The sequence below is a fragment of the Arachis hypogaea genome, chromosome 12 (assembly GCF_003086295.3).
Source record: "Arachis hypogaea cultivar Tifrunner chromosome 12, arahy.Tifrunner.gnm2.J5K5, whole genome shotgun sequence".
NCBI classification, from domain to species: domain Eukaryota; kingdom Viridiplantae; phylum Streptophyta; class Magnoliopsida; order Fabales; family Fabaceae; genus Arachis; species Arachis hypogaea.
The window spans coordinates 92,732,570-92,748,326 of record NC_092047.1 but is presented as its reverse complement, the minus strand read 5'-3'; the positions used below and the strand labels follow the sequence as shown (position 1 = coordinate 92,748,326).

General features: G+C 32.5%; 1 protein-coding gene across 1 annotated transcript; it reads left to right on the top strand.

The window, feature by feature from the left end:
- Positions 1 to 12,424: 12,424 nt before the first annotated feature.
- LOC112727721 (uncharacterized) lies at positions 12,425 to 15,757 on the top strand. Its single transcript, XM_025777599.2, has 5 exons — positions 12,425 to 12,668; positions 12,797 to 12,893; positions 13,298 to 13,770; positions 14,500 to 14,779; positions 15,458 to 15,757. Exons 1-5 carry the CDS (start codon positions 12,663 to 12,665, stop codon positions 15,475 to 15,477), a joined length of 876 nt encoding a protein of 291 aa, XP_025633384.1. The 5' UTR covers positions 12,425 to 12,662; the 3' UTR covers positions 15,478 to 15,757.

Sequence of the window (15,757 nt, the reverse complement as noted above, 5' to 3'; positions counted from 1 at the left end):
TAAAAAGGCCAGCAAGTGTTATCAAGTGAAAAAGGGGCTAAGATTCAACCCTCTCCCCCTTCTCTTAGCCACTGAAACCATCAGTTATTTTTACCAATGATTGTGCCTCAATCCAATTAGAAAAATAATCAATAGCTACTACTAAAAACTTAATCTGACCTGGTGCCATAGGAAAAAGGCCCAAAATATCAAGTTCCCATTGATAAAAAGGCCAACTTACTTCAAAATTATGTAGCAGCTCGGCTGGAACATGTATTAATGGAGCATGTTTCTGAGATTTTATACAAGTCTTTACTTTTTCCAGACAATCTCATTGTAAACTCAGCTAGTAGAATCTTGCATAGAGTATTTTTGAAGATAGACTCTAAGCTCCTACATGAGTACCACAGACTCTTTCATGAGCTTCTGCTAAAGCAATGTCAGCCTTTGACCTATTTAAACATTTTAAAAGAGGACGAGTATAACCTCATTTATAGAGTTTATCATTCAATAAGGTAAAAAACACTACAAGAAAAATACCCATTCAGCTACACTTTTTTTAAGCTACATTTGAAAAGCGTAGCCTATTCTATGAATAGGCTACGCTTTTCTCCGTGTTGCCTTTTTATATGAGAAAAGGATACACAATTGTGGCATCATTTAAAAAGTGTAGCCTTAGGTATTTTAGAAATCACTTATAAAGCGTAGCCGTAGGTTAATATCTATAAGTTCACTTTTTGTATCAAAGGGGACGCTTTTAGAGAGTAGCCTATTCATTAAGTTTTGGGTGCATTTTAAAAGTGATGCCTAATGTATGAGACCAAATCCTAACACTTAGTGAAATTTTTATTCTCTTTCAATTCTCTCCAAAAGCACACACGCACACATCACCTTCAATTGGAGGAACCCTCACCTTCGCCAATCCTTTGGCACACAATCCTCACCTTCGCCATTCTCACCTTCAACACACATCACCTACGACACTCATCACCTTCGCCTTCTCACCGTCGCTGTTGACCGTCGCCACCCAGTCACCACTCACCACATGGCTGCGCCACTCACTAGTCACCAGCTCACCACTCACAAGCTCACACTCGCATCCTCACTCACACACACACAAAAGAGGGAAAAATTAGAAAAGGGGAGAACGGGAAGAAGAAGAGAAGAAGAGAGGAGAGGGGAAGGAAGGAGAGGACGACGCCGGCTAGGGCTCTACCGCGCGGACCATCGTCGTTGCGTGCGCTGACTGTCGCCTCGCATTGCCATCTCGTGCACTCACCGTCGCCGCTCAGCATCATCGTCGCATGTGCTCACTGTCGCTGCTCAGCATCATCGTCGTCGCTCAGCATCGTCATCGCCGCTCACCTGAGAAGGTATGTATCGATTTTCAGTTTGTTCTGTGAAATTTGGGAGGTTTTGGGTTCCAATTTTAGGGTTTTTAATTAGGGGTTGTAGCTTCTGGATATGACACTGATAGGAATTGGGGGTTTTACTGCATGAATGGTTTTAGCTTCCTGGTAGCCGAGAAGCATGTAGCGCAGAGCACTCGACTCCTCAACTGATGAAGAGTCCTTGATCAAATTCTTGATCTCCTTCACAACATCCAAGTAATCTGAATCTGATAACCACAATCCATAGTGGAAATTCTTCAGCTTTATCACAACAACACAAATTCAGCATTTTCTATATTGGGAGAGAATCACACAGAACAGAGGAATCGAGGCAGAGCACCTGAAAAGAAAATAGGAGAAGTGCATGTAGAACGTGTGGTTGAGACAGCATACTTGTGCTCTCCATAGGAGGAAGGGTAAGAGAAGAGAGGATCCTGAATGATCCAAAGGGGAAGATCTGAATAAGCATTTGGATTGAGAGAGAATGGTGTAGAGAGCGAGGAAAAGAGTTGTGAAGAGGTATACCAGAGAAAAACAGAGGAGCTTGGATTGGAAGATTAGAGGTTTAGTAGTGGTAAAGCCATTTTTGATGTGTTTTGATGTGAGAATGCAGACAGTAACTTGTGTCTTTGCTAGCTGCAAGCCTTCCAGACAATGCTACTTTCTTCTTGACCTATGTGGCTCTCAAGTAAGATAATATTTCATATTTCATTTATTTATTTACTATTATTCTTCTGGTAATGCTGATTAAGTCTGTTTGTTATATATGCTAAAGGGTGCATTAATGCAAACTTGATTTACAAATGGTGTTTCCATGATCTTGTTAGTTATCATCTTCTTATGAAGTTGGGTTGTGCATATGATTTAATGTTCAACCAAATTAAATGACTTCTATTCTGTTTGTTAGATTTTTTGTTGGCTATGGTCTTGAGCTGTCCCGATTATAGTAATTACTTGATGAGGTAGAGATTTTTCAAGTCTTTTTATAATAATAAAAGTTGGATGTGTAAAAATGTAGAATAACATAGAACATAACTGGAATAAGGACATACATATATGCTGCTGAAGGCACTTGTTTATGTTGATTGCATGTATCTGAAGGTTCTTCAAATGTTCTGTTTCTCAGTAAATCTTTTACTTTACATAATTTATTTTGCTCCCAATAACACTACATAATATTATACACTCAAGATGCAAGCTCAAAAGAAAATGAAATGCAATCTCTATATCTGCCCATTTAGTTAATTAACATTGCATGTATAAAATTGATTTCTTTAATATTGAAGCTTGATTGGTGTTCTATTTTTCATCTCATTTTAATATTTGTTTCTATAGAAAAGCCATACCATATGTCATGTATTACATGTCTTGGTCAATGAATTGTTACCTTCTGCAGAATTTGCTCATTTTTTAGCTAATTAAGACTTATATTTTTTACCTTATTGCTGCAAGTTTGTGTTTGCAACCTTTTAGGTTTTAACAGACTCTAGCCATGCCCTGCTTTTGTAATGCATTTCTTTGTGATAATCCAGCTACTTCATTATGTGCTTCAATTGTAATACCATACCCATATTCATATACCATATGCATTTCAGTGATGGGCTTTTCCCCATTTATCTTCAAATAGTGCCTGGTTGTTATGATATTTGTTTTGTGCTGCTTAACAACAATAATGGTTTGTATTTGCTGAATGCAATTAAAAGTTACTGTTTATGACATTCAATAATCTGGTTTTTTTGGTCTTATGTGCATAGCTAGAACTCTATGCAGATTATGATCCAAAGATGCTGCTACCTTTTCTACATAGCAGTCAGCACTATACTCTTGAGAAGGTTTGTCCCTATATCTAATTTAAGTGTGAAAGTCTGGTTAATTAGTGCATGAAAAATGCTATAGGGACATATCAGGATTGTGTTAAAGGAAATGGAAGAAAGAAACACCTGTACATTTTCATGGTTTGAATGAAACAAGATAATACATAATTCCTTGAATTCACCTCTTCTGCCGTGACCATGTTATTTTTTTTAGTATATGCTTTCTTGGTTTACTATGACTACGTGTTCGATTTAATTTTTATAACTACAAATGTCATTATGAATATTTTTTTAACTACTTTTCTATATAATTATGCAGGGTAACAATGAAGATTAAGCAATGAAGATTAAGCTGACTATTATTGTGGTTTATTGGCTAAGATAGAGTGCTATTTAGAATCTTTACATGTATGGTTGACTAATGATTTTTATTAGAAGATACTTTTATTGGATAAGTGATATTATGGTTTTGATATGGCTATGCTTATTTTAGTTTGAGTTGTATGAATTTTTAGTTTGAGTTGTATGAATTTTTACAGTTAACTTCATTCTAGTACTTTTGGATCAATGTTATAAATATATTTTGGTTAGAGACAATTTTTATTATATAAAGAAATTATTTAGTATAATTATGTATTTATTTTTATTTTGTAATATTCAACTCATTTATACATGTAATCATATTAACTATTATGTTGTATTAATAATTATTAGATATATATATATACATAAAAAAAAAAAGACCTAAGGCTACACTTATATGAACAATAGTTATAGTATACAAAAAAAAAAAAAAACGAGACCTAAGGCTACACTTATATACAGTAGCTATAGTATACAAAAAAAAAAAAAAAAGAGGGACCTAAGGCTACGCTTATAAAAAGTAGTTATAGTATACAATGTGGCTATGCTTTACAAGTGATGCAGTAGCGTTGAAAAGCGTAGCCTATTCTGGAAGAATGAAAGCTGAAAAGCGTAGCCTTTGGTCCTGGACAGCATCACTTGAAAAGCGTAGCCTATTCCCAAACGGCAAAAGCGTAGCCCTTGGTGCAGAAAAGCGTAGCCTTTGAGAATAGGCAACGGCCGAATAGGAATCACCCCAAAAAGCGTAGCCGTAGCCCAAAAAGCGTAGCCGTAGCCTAAGGCATCATTTTTTTTCACTTTTGGCTACACTTTTCAAGTGTACCTGAATGGGTGTTTTTCTTGTAGTGAAAGGAAGCCTACCGCCGGAACTTCTTTAGGTCATCGATTTGTGATGGCATATTTCCAGTTCTCAAATACTTAATATAAGGCCAATGTCAGTCATGTTCCCGAGTAATACTTAAAACATTGGTTAAATTTACATTGGGTGATACCAAAGTAGATTGTGATAGAGTTGAAGTGTGTGATTGTACTTGCTAATTTAGATAAAATGTCAGCTCTATGATTCTGTTCTCTCGGGATATGATGAATTTCAAATTTGAAAAAATGGGAAATTAGAGAATCGACAATAACCAAATATTTTATTAAAAGAGGATCTTTGACTTGGAAGAGTTTATTTACTTGTTAGATGACTAACAGAGAATCACAATGTACCTTTAGTTATGAAATATCCAGGTCCATGGCTAATCGCAAGCCAACGATAAGGGCTTCATATTCATCTTGATTGTTGCTCGCTTTAAAGAAGAAATGTAGAGAATGTTCTAAGACAGTTCCATTACCATCTTCAAGAAGAACACCAGCCCCACAACTATGTGAACTAGAAGCACCATCCATATAAAGGGTCCATATAATAGAATGATCATTTGAGTCAGGAGTAGTAAATCTGACGACAAAGTTTGCTAAGTACTGAGATTTGATGGATCCCCAGTTTTGAAACTGAATATCAAATTGAGAAATTTTGACAGACCATTTTATAAGTCGCTCAGCTAACTCTAGTTTAGTAAGCACTTGTCGTAATGGCTGCTCAGTCCGAACAATATAACATGGCTTTGAAAATAAGGTTGGAGACGTCTAGCTGAAAACACCAAAGCTAAAGTGAGCTTTTTAATCTTCAGATAGTGAAACTCGGCATGATGTAATAATTTGCTGACAAAGTATACAGGGCGTTGCATTTTATTTCTCTCTGTAACAAGAACAAAGCTAATTGCCTAATGGATAAGTAAAGATAAAGCTTCTCTCCATTCTCAAGCTTTTGTAAATTAGAATGTTTTGAAAGAATAGCTTTAAGATTTGAAAAAGCATTTTCACATGTATCATCCTAATTAAAATAATTTTTCTTTTTCAATAATTGAAAAAATAAGAGGATTTAGAAGCTAGACAAGATAGAAATCTAGATAAAGCAGCTAGGGATGTCAATGGGGCAGGGCGGGGGCGGGAGATGCCTCCTTGCTCCCCATCCCCGCCCTGAGATTTGCTCCCCATCCCCGCCCCATTCCCCGCTGTGGGGGAATATTGCTCCCCATCCCCATTCCCCACGGGGCTCCATTCCCCGCGGGGACCCCATTCCCCATGTACATAATAGTTTTAACTAATTATTAATTTCCATATGAATAGAGCTGCAAGTATCTATCTTATACAAAAACTGCAAGATTTTATACAAAAAGTCTAAATGACACGATGGTGACTTCTTTCGAAATAACGCAATGGGAACGCAACGACGAGCCAAAGGACAAAGTAGTAGATGAGGTGGGAGATGCGGCAACAAAGAGGAGAATGGACACGACGGCAGAGTTATGAAAAAGAACGCCGCAAAAGAAATTACGACGCGGTAAGGGTGATGGCACGGTGAGGTATGACGATGCGATGAGAAGGGTGACGAAGGGGTGGCTGCAGAGAGGTTGGATGAAGTATGGACTGCCTTAGGAATCTCTGAATTGAAGAAGGGTTATACAAATAAAGATTAGGATTTTTGGGTTTCTATATATATGTGTGTGTGAGAAATTTCTAAAAAACATATATGAGAAATAAACTATTAAGGATAATTCAAGGAATTCATAAATTTCGGGGAATAGCGGGGATGGGGCGGGGATCCCCGCTCGAGTCCCCGCGCCTGCTTCGGGGGAATTTTGTCCCCCATCCCCATCCCCGCGGGAAAAATTCCCCACAATCGGATCCCCATTCGGGGCAGTCCCCGCAGGGATCCCCGCGTTTCGGGGAATTTTGCCATCCCTAAAAGCAGCAAGTCTCTCTGTTAATCGTTGAACTTCTTTGATATTGTCTGAGGATTCTTCATTTCTAACACAGCTCAGCATTTTTTAGGATTGGCTTCTATCTCAGCTTGTGAGTAAAAGACAAGAAACTTACCCCCTTAAATACCAAAAACACATTTTTCTAGGTTCAATATCATGTTGTACTTTCGTATTTGAGTAAAGATTTTAGTGAGACCAACAACGTGAGACTGAACAATCTTGGTCTTTGCCACCATGTCGTTAACATATACCTTCATGTTGTGACCAATTTGTTTAGCAAATACTTTATCCACGAGTCTTTGATAAGTAGCCCCTACATTCTTAAAACTAAAATGCATAACTTTATAACAAAAGTTGCCATATTCAATTATAAAAGTAGTTTTATCTTGATTCGAGAGATGCATTAAGATTTGATTATAACCAGAATAAACATTCATGAAACTTAAGGTAACGAAACTAGAAGCATTATCAACTAAAGTATCAATAGAAGGTAGAGGATATGCATCCTTCGGGCAAGCTTTGTCTACATCGTTGAAATCAACAAACATGTGCCATTTACCATTATGTTTTTTTACCATAACAATATTAGCTAACCAAGTTGTAAACCTGATTTCTCGTATAAAATTGGCATCAATGAGTTTTTTGGTATCCTCTAAGGATGCTTGTCGTTTATCTATACCAAGGTTGCATTTTTCTTTATTGCTATAGGTCGAACTGATGGATTCAATGCCAACTTATGATAGATAATAGAAGGGTCTATGCCAGGCATATCCGTAGGAGTCCAAGCAAACAAATTTGCATTTTGTTAAAGAAATTGTTGGAGCTTTTTTTTTCTCTTTTCCTTGCAAAGTTGCACCTATATAGGTAAATTTGGTTGGATCGTTACTTAAAGGTATCTTTTGTAATTCTTCCATTGGAGTAGGTATGTCCTGAAATTCAGCTCTCGGATCTAACTCGGATAATTGTGGAAAATTGGTTGAGTTATCAACAACATTGATGTGTGCACATATAGCTCAGCTGGAAGTAGTCGTTTGTTGACTGGCGTTGTAGCAGTGTCGAGCTTCGCGATGATCACTATGGATGGTAGCAACAAGATTGTCCTACACATGGAACTTAACACACGGATGAATTGTGGATACTATAGCACTAAATATATTTAAGAAAGGATGACCAAGTATTAAATTATAAGGACTGAAATAATCAACAACAAGATACTAAATATCTAATGTTTTAGTTAAGGGATGCTCACCCAGTGTGGTTTGTAACCACATAGATCCCAGAACAAGTATGCCTTCACATGAAAAATCCATTAAGACACAAGTGGAATGTTCTAATATGTGATTGCTTAACTTCATCTTCTAAAATGTAGAATAAAAAAGCATATATGCGCTGTTTCTAGGATGCAAAAGTACTTTTTGAACAATTAAATACCCTAACTGGATAGATATTACCAATGGATTATCCAAGTTGGTTAGAGTTGTGTGGAAATCAGATGGCTTAAATACTATATTTAGAAAGATAGGGGGAGGTTAACGGGTACTAACAGCTCTTTCTACCGAAAACATAGCTCGGTATGTGCACTTACAAGCAAAGCTTGTAATTCCACCACTAGTAAATCCCCAAAATATGCAATTGATGACCACCCAAGGTTGATCAGGCTGAGAATGTACAATTTTGTCTTTTTCCCGAGAAACTTGCCCTGCAGGAGAGTGGTTGATAGAGTGTTTTGTGCGCCTTTAAATGTGGCAACCGATGTATTTATCCAGATGTCCCTGCCAAGCTAATCATTGTAACAGATCTTTGGCGATTACGCACTCGTCAGTAGCGTGACCATGCTTCTGATAAAAAGCACATTACTTCATGTTGTCCACATTCTTCAGATCTTGGTAGGTGCCTGCCTTCCTAGGAGGTTTAATAAGATTGTTATTCAATATTTCCTTAATAATTTTGTCTCTCTTAATATTGAATTGTGTATAAGAATCATATCATGGTGTTAGTCGAAAAGACTTCTTGTTTTCCTGAGCTTTGTCATTATCTTTGTTAGTGTTGCTCTTTTCAGACCTCCGAGCTTGTTGAAACTCTTCGATCTCCATTTGACCTTTAGCTTTCTCCTGAAATTCAGCCAAGGTTCGTGCTTTAGCAACAACTATAGTCTCTTCAAACTTTTCTGAGCAAAGTCTATTCTTAATAGCATGTAGATGCACCAAGTAACATAGTCTCGAAGACTTTCATGTTGTCCCTGCTTGATCGTGCTTAAATAATCCGAATCATGCAAGTAAATAAAGGATATAGCAAATTGATCGTCAAACAGTTTATCTAGCTCTTGAAAATATGAAATAGAATTTGCAGACAAAGAAAAAAACCAATCAAGTGCGAGACTGTCTAAAAAGATGGAAAAATAATGACATAGAATAGGGTCAGAAGCACCATTTACTAGCATCATGGAATGAAATTTTTTGATGTACTTTTTTGGACCAACCAAGCCATCATAAGGAGTTAAAGTCATTGATAATGAAAAATTTCTAGGAAATTAGAAATTCATGACATTTGCAGTAAATGGTCCTGCTATGTTGACTGGGTCCGCTTCATGATCTGATTGATCTTCCCCTTGTTCCCGAGTTTCAAAAACATGGGTTGGATCAAATTCGTCCTCTTTGCCATCTTATTGTTCCTCATGATGATCATCATCATGAGTTATTCGAGCATTCGTAAACTCGACTATCTGATTTGTCATTCTTTGATTTTCTTCTGTCATGCGCTGATTAGCTTGTTGTAGCTATCACCATCCGAAGAAGTTTGGACGACATTGGAGGAGGTTGATCAGTCATGTGTACACGTTATAATTTGGATCCCAGAAGAAATTTAAACCGAGCCCAATGGTGGGCGCCAATTGTTCTTGTATAGTTTGACTTTGGTATAGCTCGTCCTCCGATGGTTATCTTCTAGCTTTTAGTTGACATGAGTTATACCTCGACACCAAAAGAACAAAGAGAGTGGACACCTGCAAAAGAAACTCCGATACTAAGTTAGTGTGTGAATAATAAACTCTAATTTAAAAAATAATTCTCAGATCAATTTCTTACCTTTTTTTTCTTTTGACTTACCCCTTTTTATTATTGGAGTAAGTGTCAGTAGTTGTTTATTTGTTCAAATTATATTGATAGCAAATAAAAGCATATTAGAGTATTTTGATAGAGTTCTGCTAGGGAGCTAATGACTTATTTGTACAATGTGTACGATGGGATATATGAGTTATAAAATGAACATCACCCATAATATTCAGTGTTCAAATTATATTGATAGCAAATAAAAGCATATTAGAGTATTTTGATAGAGTTCTGCTAGGGAGCTAATGACTTATTTGTACAATGTGTACGATGGGATATATGAGTTATAAAATGAACATCACCCATAATATTCAGAATAACCATCCGCGTACTAAGGATAATAAACATACCAAAAGTTTAAACTAATTTTGGAATTCACTGAGAATCGAACTCTTGACCTTTCGGATCTAGAGCTCTAATACCATGTCATGATACCACTCATCTCAGAAACTTACGTTGATAGAAAAAGGTAACACTAATGATTATATCTCTAATACTCCCTAAACCTCCATTGTACGCATTGTACAAATATTCCATTGGTTTCCCATACTTTCCCATTTTGATATGATATTAATGGCCAATCTATAACATGTGAAGTCGAGTTATAATATGTAACCGATTTATAAAGGATATATCAAGTTATATGGATAGAAAAAAGATTTACCTTTTGATACTACAAGAAATACACAAAGAATATAATAATATAGCTCATTGATTATTAAAAAAAAAATTCGTAAAGATTATAACTTAAAACTATCATTGTAATTGTTGAAAGATTATAAAATTATATCAATTTAGTCTTTTCGAAACAAAAATATGTTTAGTAAAAATAATTGATCAAAGATTAGTGATATGTGGATGTTGAATATAGTTATTAAGAATGTTAAATAATTGATCATTTTTAGTCTTTTCTCTTGATTGGTAGTTTTCTAAGAGCTTCATTAATCACTTATAAGTTATAAGATTAGTGAAATAATTTAGCTCAACTTTGCTTTTAATTGTTAAACTTACACTGATTAACAAAAAATGTAAGCTATCAAGCAAAATTAACATAAACTCATCAAAGATGGCGAAATATCCAATTTTCCCTCAATAGTCCACTCACTAGTTCCTTCACCCCATCATCATTTTTAAGGAAAAGAAGAGATTTAAAAATGGTGTGTGGAAAGCTGTTACAAGAGATAGGTGTGGTTGATTTTGCTTTGTGCGTGGTTGTTGCTGTTGGAAAGAATTATGGCGTTGGCTTTGGATTGCTGCCTTTGTTTTTGTTCGTTGTCCTTTGTTTTGTTTTTTATTTTGTGCTGTTGCATTCATTATATTTCTGAGGCAAATGGGTTATTACTTATTAGAATATTAGTGATGTTGGGGTGGGGATGAAAATTGGAGAACCTACTTTAGGCTTCTGGTTATTCTTTGTTGTTGTAGCAAGATTATGAGATCTATAAGGAGGAAGTCTATTCAATTTGCAAAATTAAGAGCACAATCTATTTTAGATAATTAAAAAGTCTATTAATTAGTGATAGATTGTGCTCTTCTAAAATAAAAGAATTTGATAAAAATTTTGAAGAAGTAGCTACTTTTTCTATTTTAGCTATCCTTTTATACTTTTTCACCATGAGCAATCAGCATCGACTTTAGAAACCCTAATAAATAAATAAATAAATAAAGGGTTTATTTAGACCTCATTTTTGAAAAAAAAATTAAATAATATTTTTTTAACAATTTTTTTATAAAAATAAAATTAATTTTATGTTTAGATATCTCATGTAAAAAGATTTTTTTTTGTCTATCAATTATGTTTGAGTAAAATAAGATAAAAATACTTTTTTGTTCATTTATTATGTGAAAAACATCTTTTTTTAAGAAAAAAGATCTTTTAAAAAAGATGTAAATTGTAACTTCTCAAAAAAGATGTTTCTTTTTTTTTATTTTTCTAGTGCTTTTATTTTTACTATTAAAAATTTGCTAAATATATTTAAAAAATTCATTAAAAAAAGATATTTTTTTATCAATTTGATAACGCACAAACAAGCACAAATAAATATTTGGTCTAATACCCTTAAATAAAAATCAGATCTACAACAAATTACACTACAACAATATAGATTATTTTTTAGGGTTATAATGTGTACAAGAAAATTAAAATTTGTCAAAAAAATAAATTTTGACATTATTTTAACTATGAAAATATGTTAATAAAAATTTTGTCAAAAATAGAATTTTTAACATATAAGTGATTGTAAAAAAAATTTAAATCTTATTTTGATAAATATTGGCTGTCAAGAATAATTTGTTAGAAAATTTTGAGAACATATTTTCTGTGATGCTTATTAATTGTCAAAAATACTATTTATTTTGACACTTATTGACTATAAAATATTTTCAACAAAAAATTTTAACAAAGAATGAAATGAGATCTTGAAACTAAAGAATAAATTGAGATTTTAAAGATAAAGAATGAGTAGTATAATCCTAAACTGAGAGCAGTGTGATGTCAAAATTAACAGAGCCCAAAAAAAAAGAAAAATAGTGGAGTAAATTGAAAACAAATGAGTATCGAAATTGAGGAATAATTTTCTACGGTCAAATTATTCATCAAGAAAACATAAAAAATTTGACATTTGTGATATTTGTCAAAAATATATATTAATTTTGACATTTAATTATGATATTAAAAAATAAAGTGTTAAAATAACTCTATTTCCTTGTAGTGTTAGTTCTTGACCTGTCGGATTGGAGATATAATGGGCAACCAAAAAAAAATATTTGATCTATTTACTCTCCAATTAATCAAACCACACAAGATGGTATTGGTGGGGGTCCAAACAATTTTTCACAAATTTACAAGCATACAAGTGTATGGCTAAGAACAATGCTACATAGTCTCAAAACATCTTGCTTATTTAAATCACCAATTGCTTCACCTATATACTATATAATATATATAATATACTATAAGCTCCATGTTACTTAGAATCATAAGCCAACCATTCCCTACTAAACTCCTAGTTGTCCCATCACATTCCTCAAATTAACCGCAAAATTTTCTTTGTCTTCATATAGAATCAAAGGCATCATAAGACAGCTCAGATAGATCTCCAAAGTTGTTTTTTGTTTATTTTGACTATCAAATTAAACTTACAACAAATACCTTGACACACTTATTTAATATTAATATATATATTCAGAGTGTAGCTAGCCATGCAGGTACACTATATATGTGCTTTAGTTTGTTATCTATTAACATGTGATATGATAGTGGAATCTTGAATGAATCATGCATTTTATTACCCTCATTTAGGCTAATAGCTCTCTTTTTGGTTCATAAATAACAGATTCTTCAATGGGTATTGTTTAAGAGGGTCCATGAACAAAAAGGAGAGTGCAACATTTCTGATACTCCAACTAAAAGAGAAGCTACCAGTACCACTTGTAAGTGCAATTCTTACAAATCTTATTCATATATAAGATTTAGCTTTTGTGTGCAACATGATGAGGAATTCTGATTTTACATATAAATGTCTTTCTTTTTAATTTATTATCATTATTTGATAAATTATATTCATCTCTTAAAAAATATGTAATATTTTTCACACTTGTAAAAAAGCATACCCCATACAACATGTTTAATATTTTAAAGAAGGTAGCACTAAATACTTTTGTAATCAGGACACATATTTTTTCATATTAATTATACTATGCGCAAAAAAATTAGCTATCAAATTAATCACATATAAAATGCATGTTAGAATACAAAATATATATTAAAAATAAGCTAAACAACACATATATTTTTACTGAGGATGCTTATTATGTCTTTCTATATTTTGTTTTAGATAAAAAAGGTAAAGGAAAAGATATAGTTGCATTGAAGCATTATAGTAGAAGATACAAAAGAACAAAGAGAGTTGAAGAGAGCAAGATTGGGTGCATCAGACTGAAAGCGTTTGCTTTTATATGTGGAAAAGATATTCCAAAGGCTTGTTTTTACCGAACCTTGAACTTGAATAAAAGAAGGGATTTTGTTCACTCAATGAAGATGAAGAGAGAGGAATTGTCAAGAGGAGTGGGAATCACCAAGAATGAAGATTCTTCTTCTTCTTCTGCTTCTCAGAATGTTGGGAATAAGAAGGTTTTGCCAATAACTGAAGGATCATCAACAAACTCAAGTGAAAGAAGTGAGCAGCATTTCAAAACCGTAGAAAATAAGAAGAACAAGAAGAAGAGTATTTCAAAAATGAAAGAGATTCTTAGATGGGCGGCTGCTGCTAAATCAGATAAGAGTAGAAGGAAATTCAATGGACAAAAGGTAAATAACTTGGATAAGATATCATTCATTTTCTATATACCTACTTCAAATTCCATACCTACCTTAGTATTATATAATGTTATATGTTTAGTTGTTGACTAAATATTATTATTTTTTATCAACACTTGCCTAGTAACAATTTACATTTATATTTATAAAAATTTTGTATATAAAAAATATATAATTTATATTTATATTTACTAAACTTTACACATCTAAATTAATATAATTTATATTTATTTACATTAATTAATAAATTTTATTTATTAAAAATAATTTAATATTTATATTAATTAAATAATAACAAAAAATATTAAAAATTATTCATCTTAATAATTTTTCTTATATATAGATATTATTATATCATAAATTATTATGAATCTTACCTATTCTATAATAACAAAGTGATATTATTTTAAATTAAAGTCTATCATAGCTATAATTATGGTGATTTCTGTAGCTACAAGATCACACCTTTTCATATTTTTAATTTTTAGTTTATTCTCAAAATTTTTAAAAATGTTATTTTAATTTTGACAATATTTAAAAAATATTATCAAATGTATATAACTACTGTATTCAATATAACATATACTTTATTTTAATTTTCAAATCCGGATAAAACATTGAGAAATCTAGTCTATATATAAACTTCGCTAAAGAACATTCTTAACTTACTTTAATTACAACTCAAGAAAATCAAATCATGTTAGATCAAATACTTGTCAGGTCTTAGAGTTCAGAAGAGATGGGACCACAAAATCATCATCAGTTAAAAATGAAGATGATGAAGTTGGCATTGAGTCACCAAAGATCAGTTTCTCATTGGATATGGAACGTTGCTCCACCACATACTCTGTATACTCATCAGCAACATCAACAGATTCTTATTCCTTCATTGAAAATCAAAGAGCACACATTGCACATTCTAATATTAATGTTTCGGTTCAAGGGTGCGGTTATACCAACAATTGTAGACATGAAAATTGGATCACTACTGACTCTGAATGTAAGCCACCATAGCTTCTATCCCTTCGGATTAATTATTATTATTATTGAATTAATCAAGATATTGTTATATATTTTAATTATTACATATAAAATAATAATAAAAAATCAGACACCAATTCTCTTGTATTCTCTTTATTATATATATAGAACATTATATCATTATTGTTTAATTTTGCTAATGCTAATATCTGCCTTTTAGGAATTGGGAAAGAGAATATATAAATAGTGCATGCTATAATGTCTATGTTTACAATGATTGTAGTGGCTATATAACTTTAGCAATATTTAAAAAATATTATTACAATTAAAATAATATTTGTTTATTTAATAAAATTTTAATTTTAAAATAAAAATAAAAATATTACTAAAATATAAAAAATATAATTTTGATTTTATTTAACAATGCTTTTTAAATGTTAAAGTTGTTTAGTCATTCTAGCCACAGAAATCAAAGACGCTATAGACTCTATCAATATAAATACAATATTTTGATTTTTTTCAATATATATGCATTATTATTTTTCCAGGACTTTTTATAATAAAATATATGAATTAAATATGATTATTTTTATGGTTGTTATATAATGATTAAGTGATATACTTGTTGCCTGTTAATTAATTAATATTGGGTAACACTAACACAGACACTTGGTATATATTATTGTTTGATGAGCAGTTGTGGTGCTGGAACTATGAAGAAATTAAATGTGTACAAGGAAGATATCTTAGGCACGCCTAATTTCACATCGAGGGCGAGCTTTCATCAGAAAGTAGTTAGGGAGATTAATTGACAACCTAAGGGAGAGAAAAATGTAACATCAACTCTTAATGATCTTAATATACTAGACAGATCTATAAAGTGGGAATGTCCAGTGTATTATTATTATTATTATTGTTATTATTGTTAAAATAAAATGTCTGCTAATGTACGTTATGAGGATATAAATGAATAATATATACATACCTTTTGACATTC

What these genes read in the sequence shown, in the direction of transcription:
- LOC112727721 (XM_025777599.2), top strand. An exon ending in GGAAATTCAATGGACAAAAG is followed by an intron (nt 13,771 to 14,499) that starts GTAAATAACTTG and finishes AATACTTGTCAG; the next exon opens with GTCTTAGAGTTCAGAAGAGA. An exon ending in GATCACTACTGACTCTGAAT is followed by an intron (nt 14,780 to 15,457) that starts GTAAGCCACCAT and finishes TTTGATGAGCAG; the next exon opens with TTGTGGTGCTGGAACTATGA.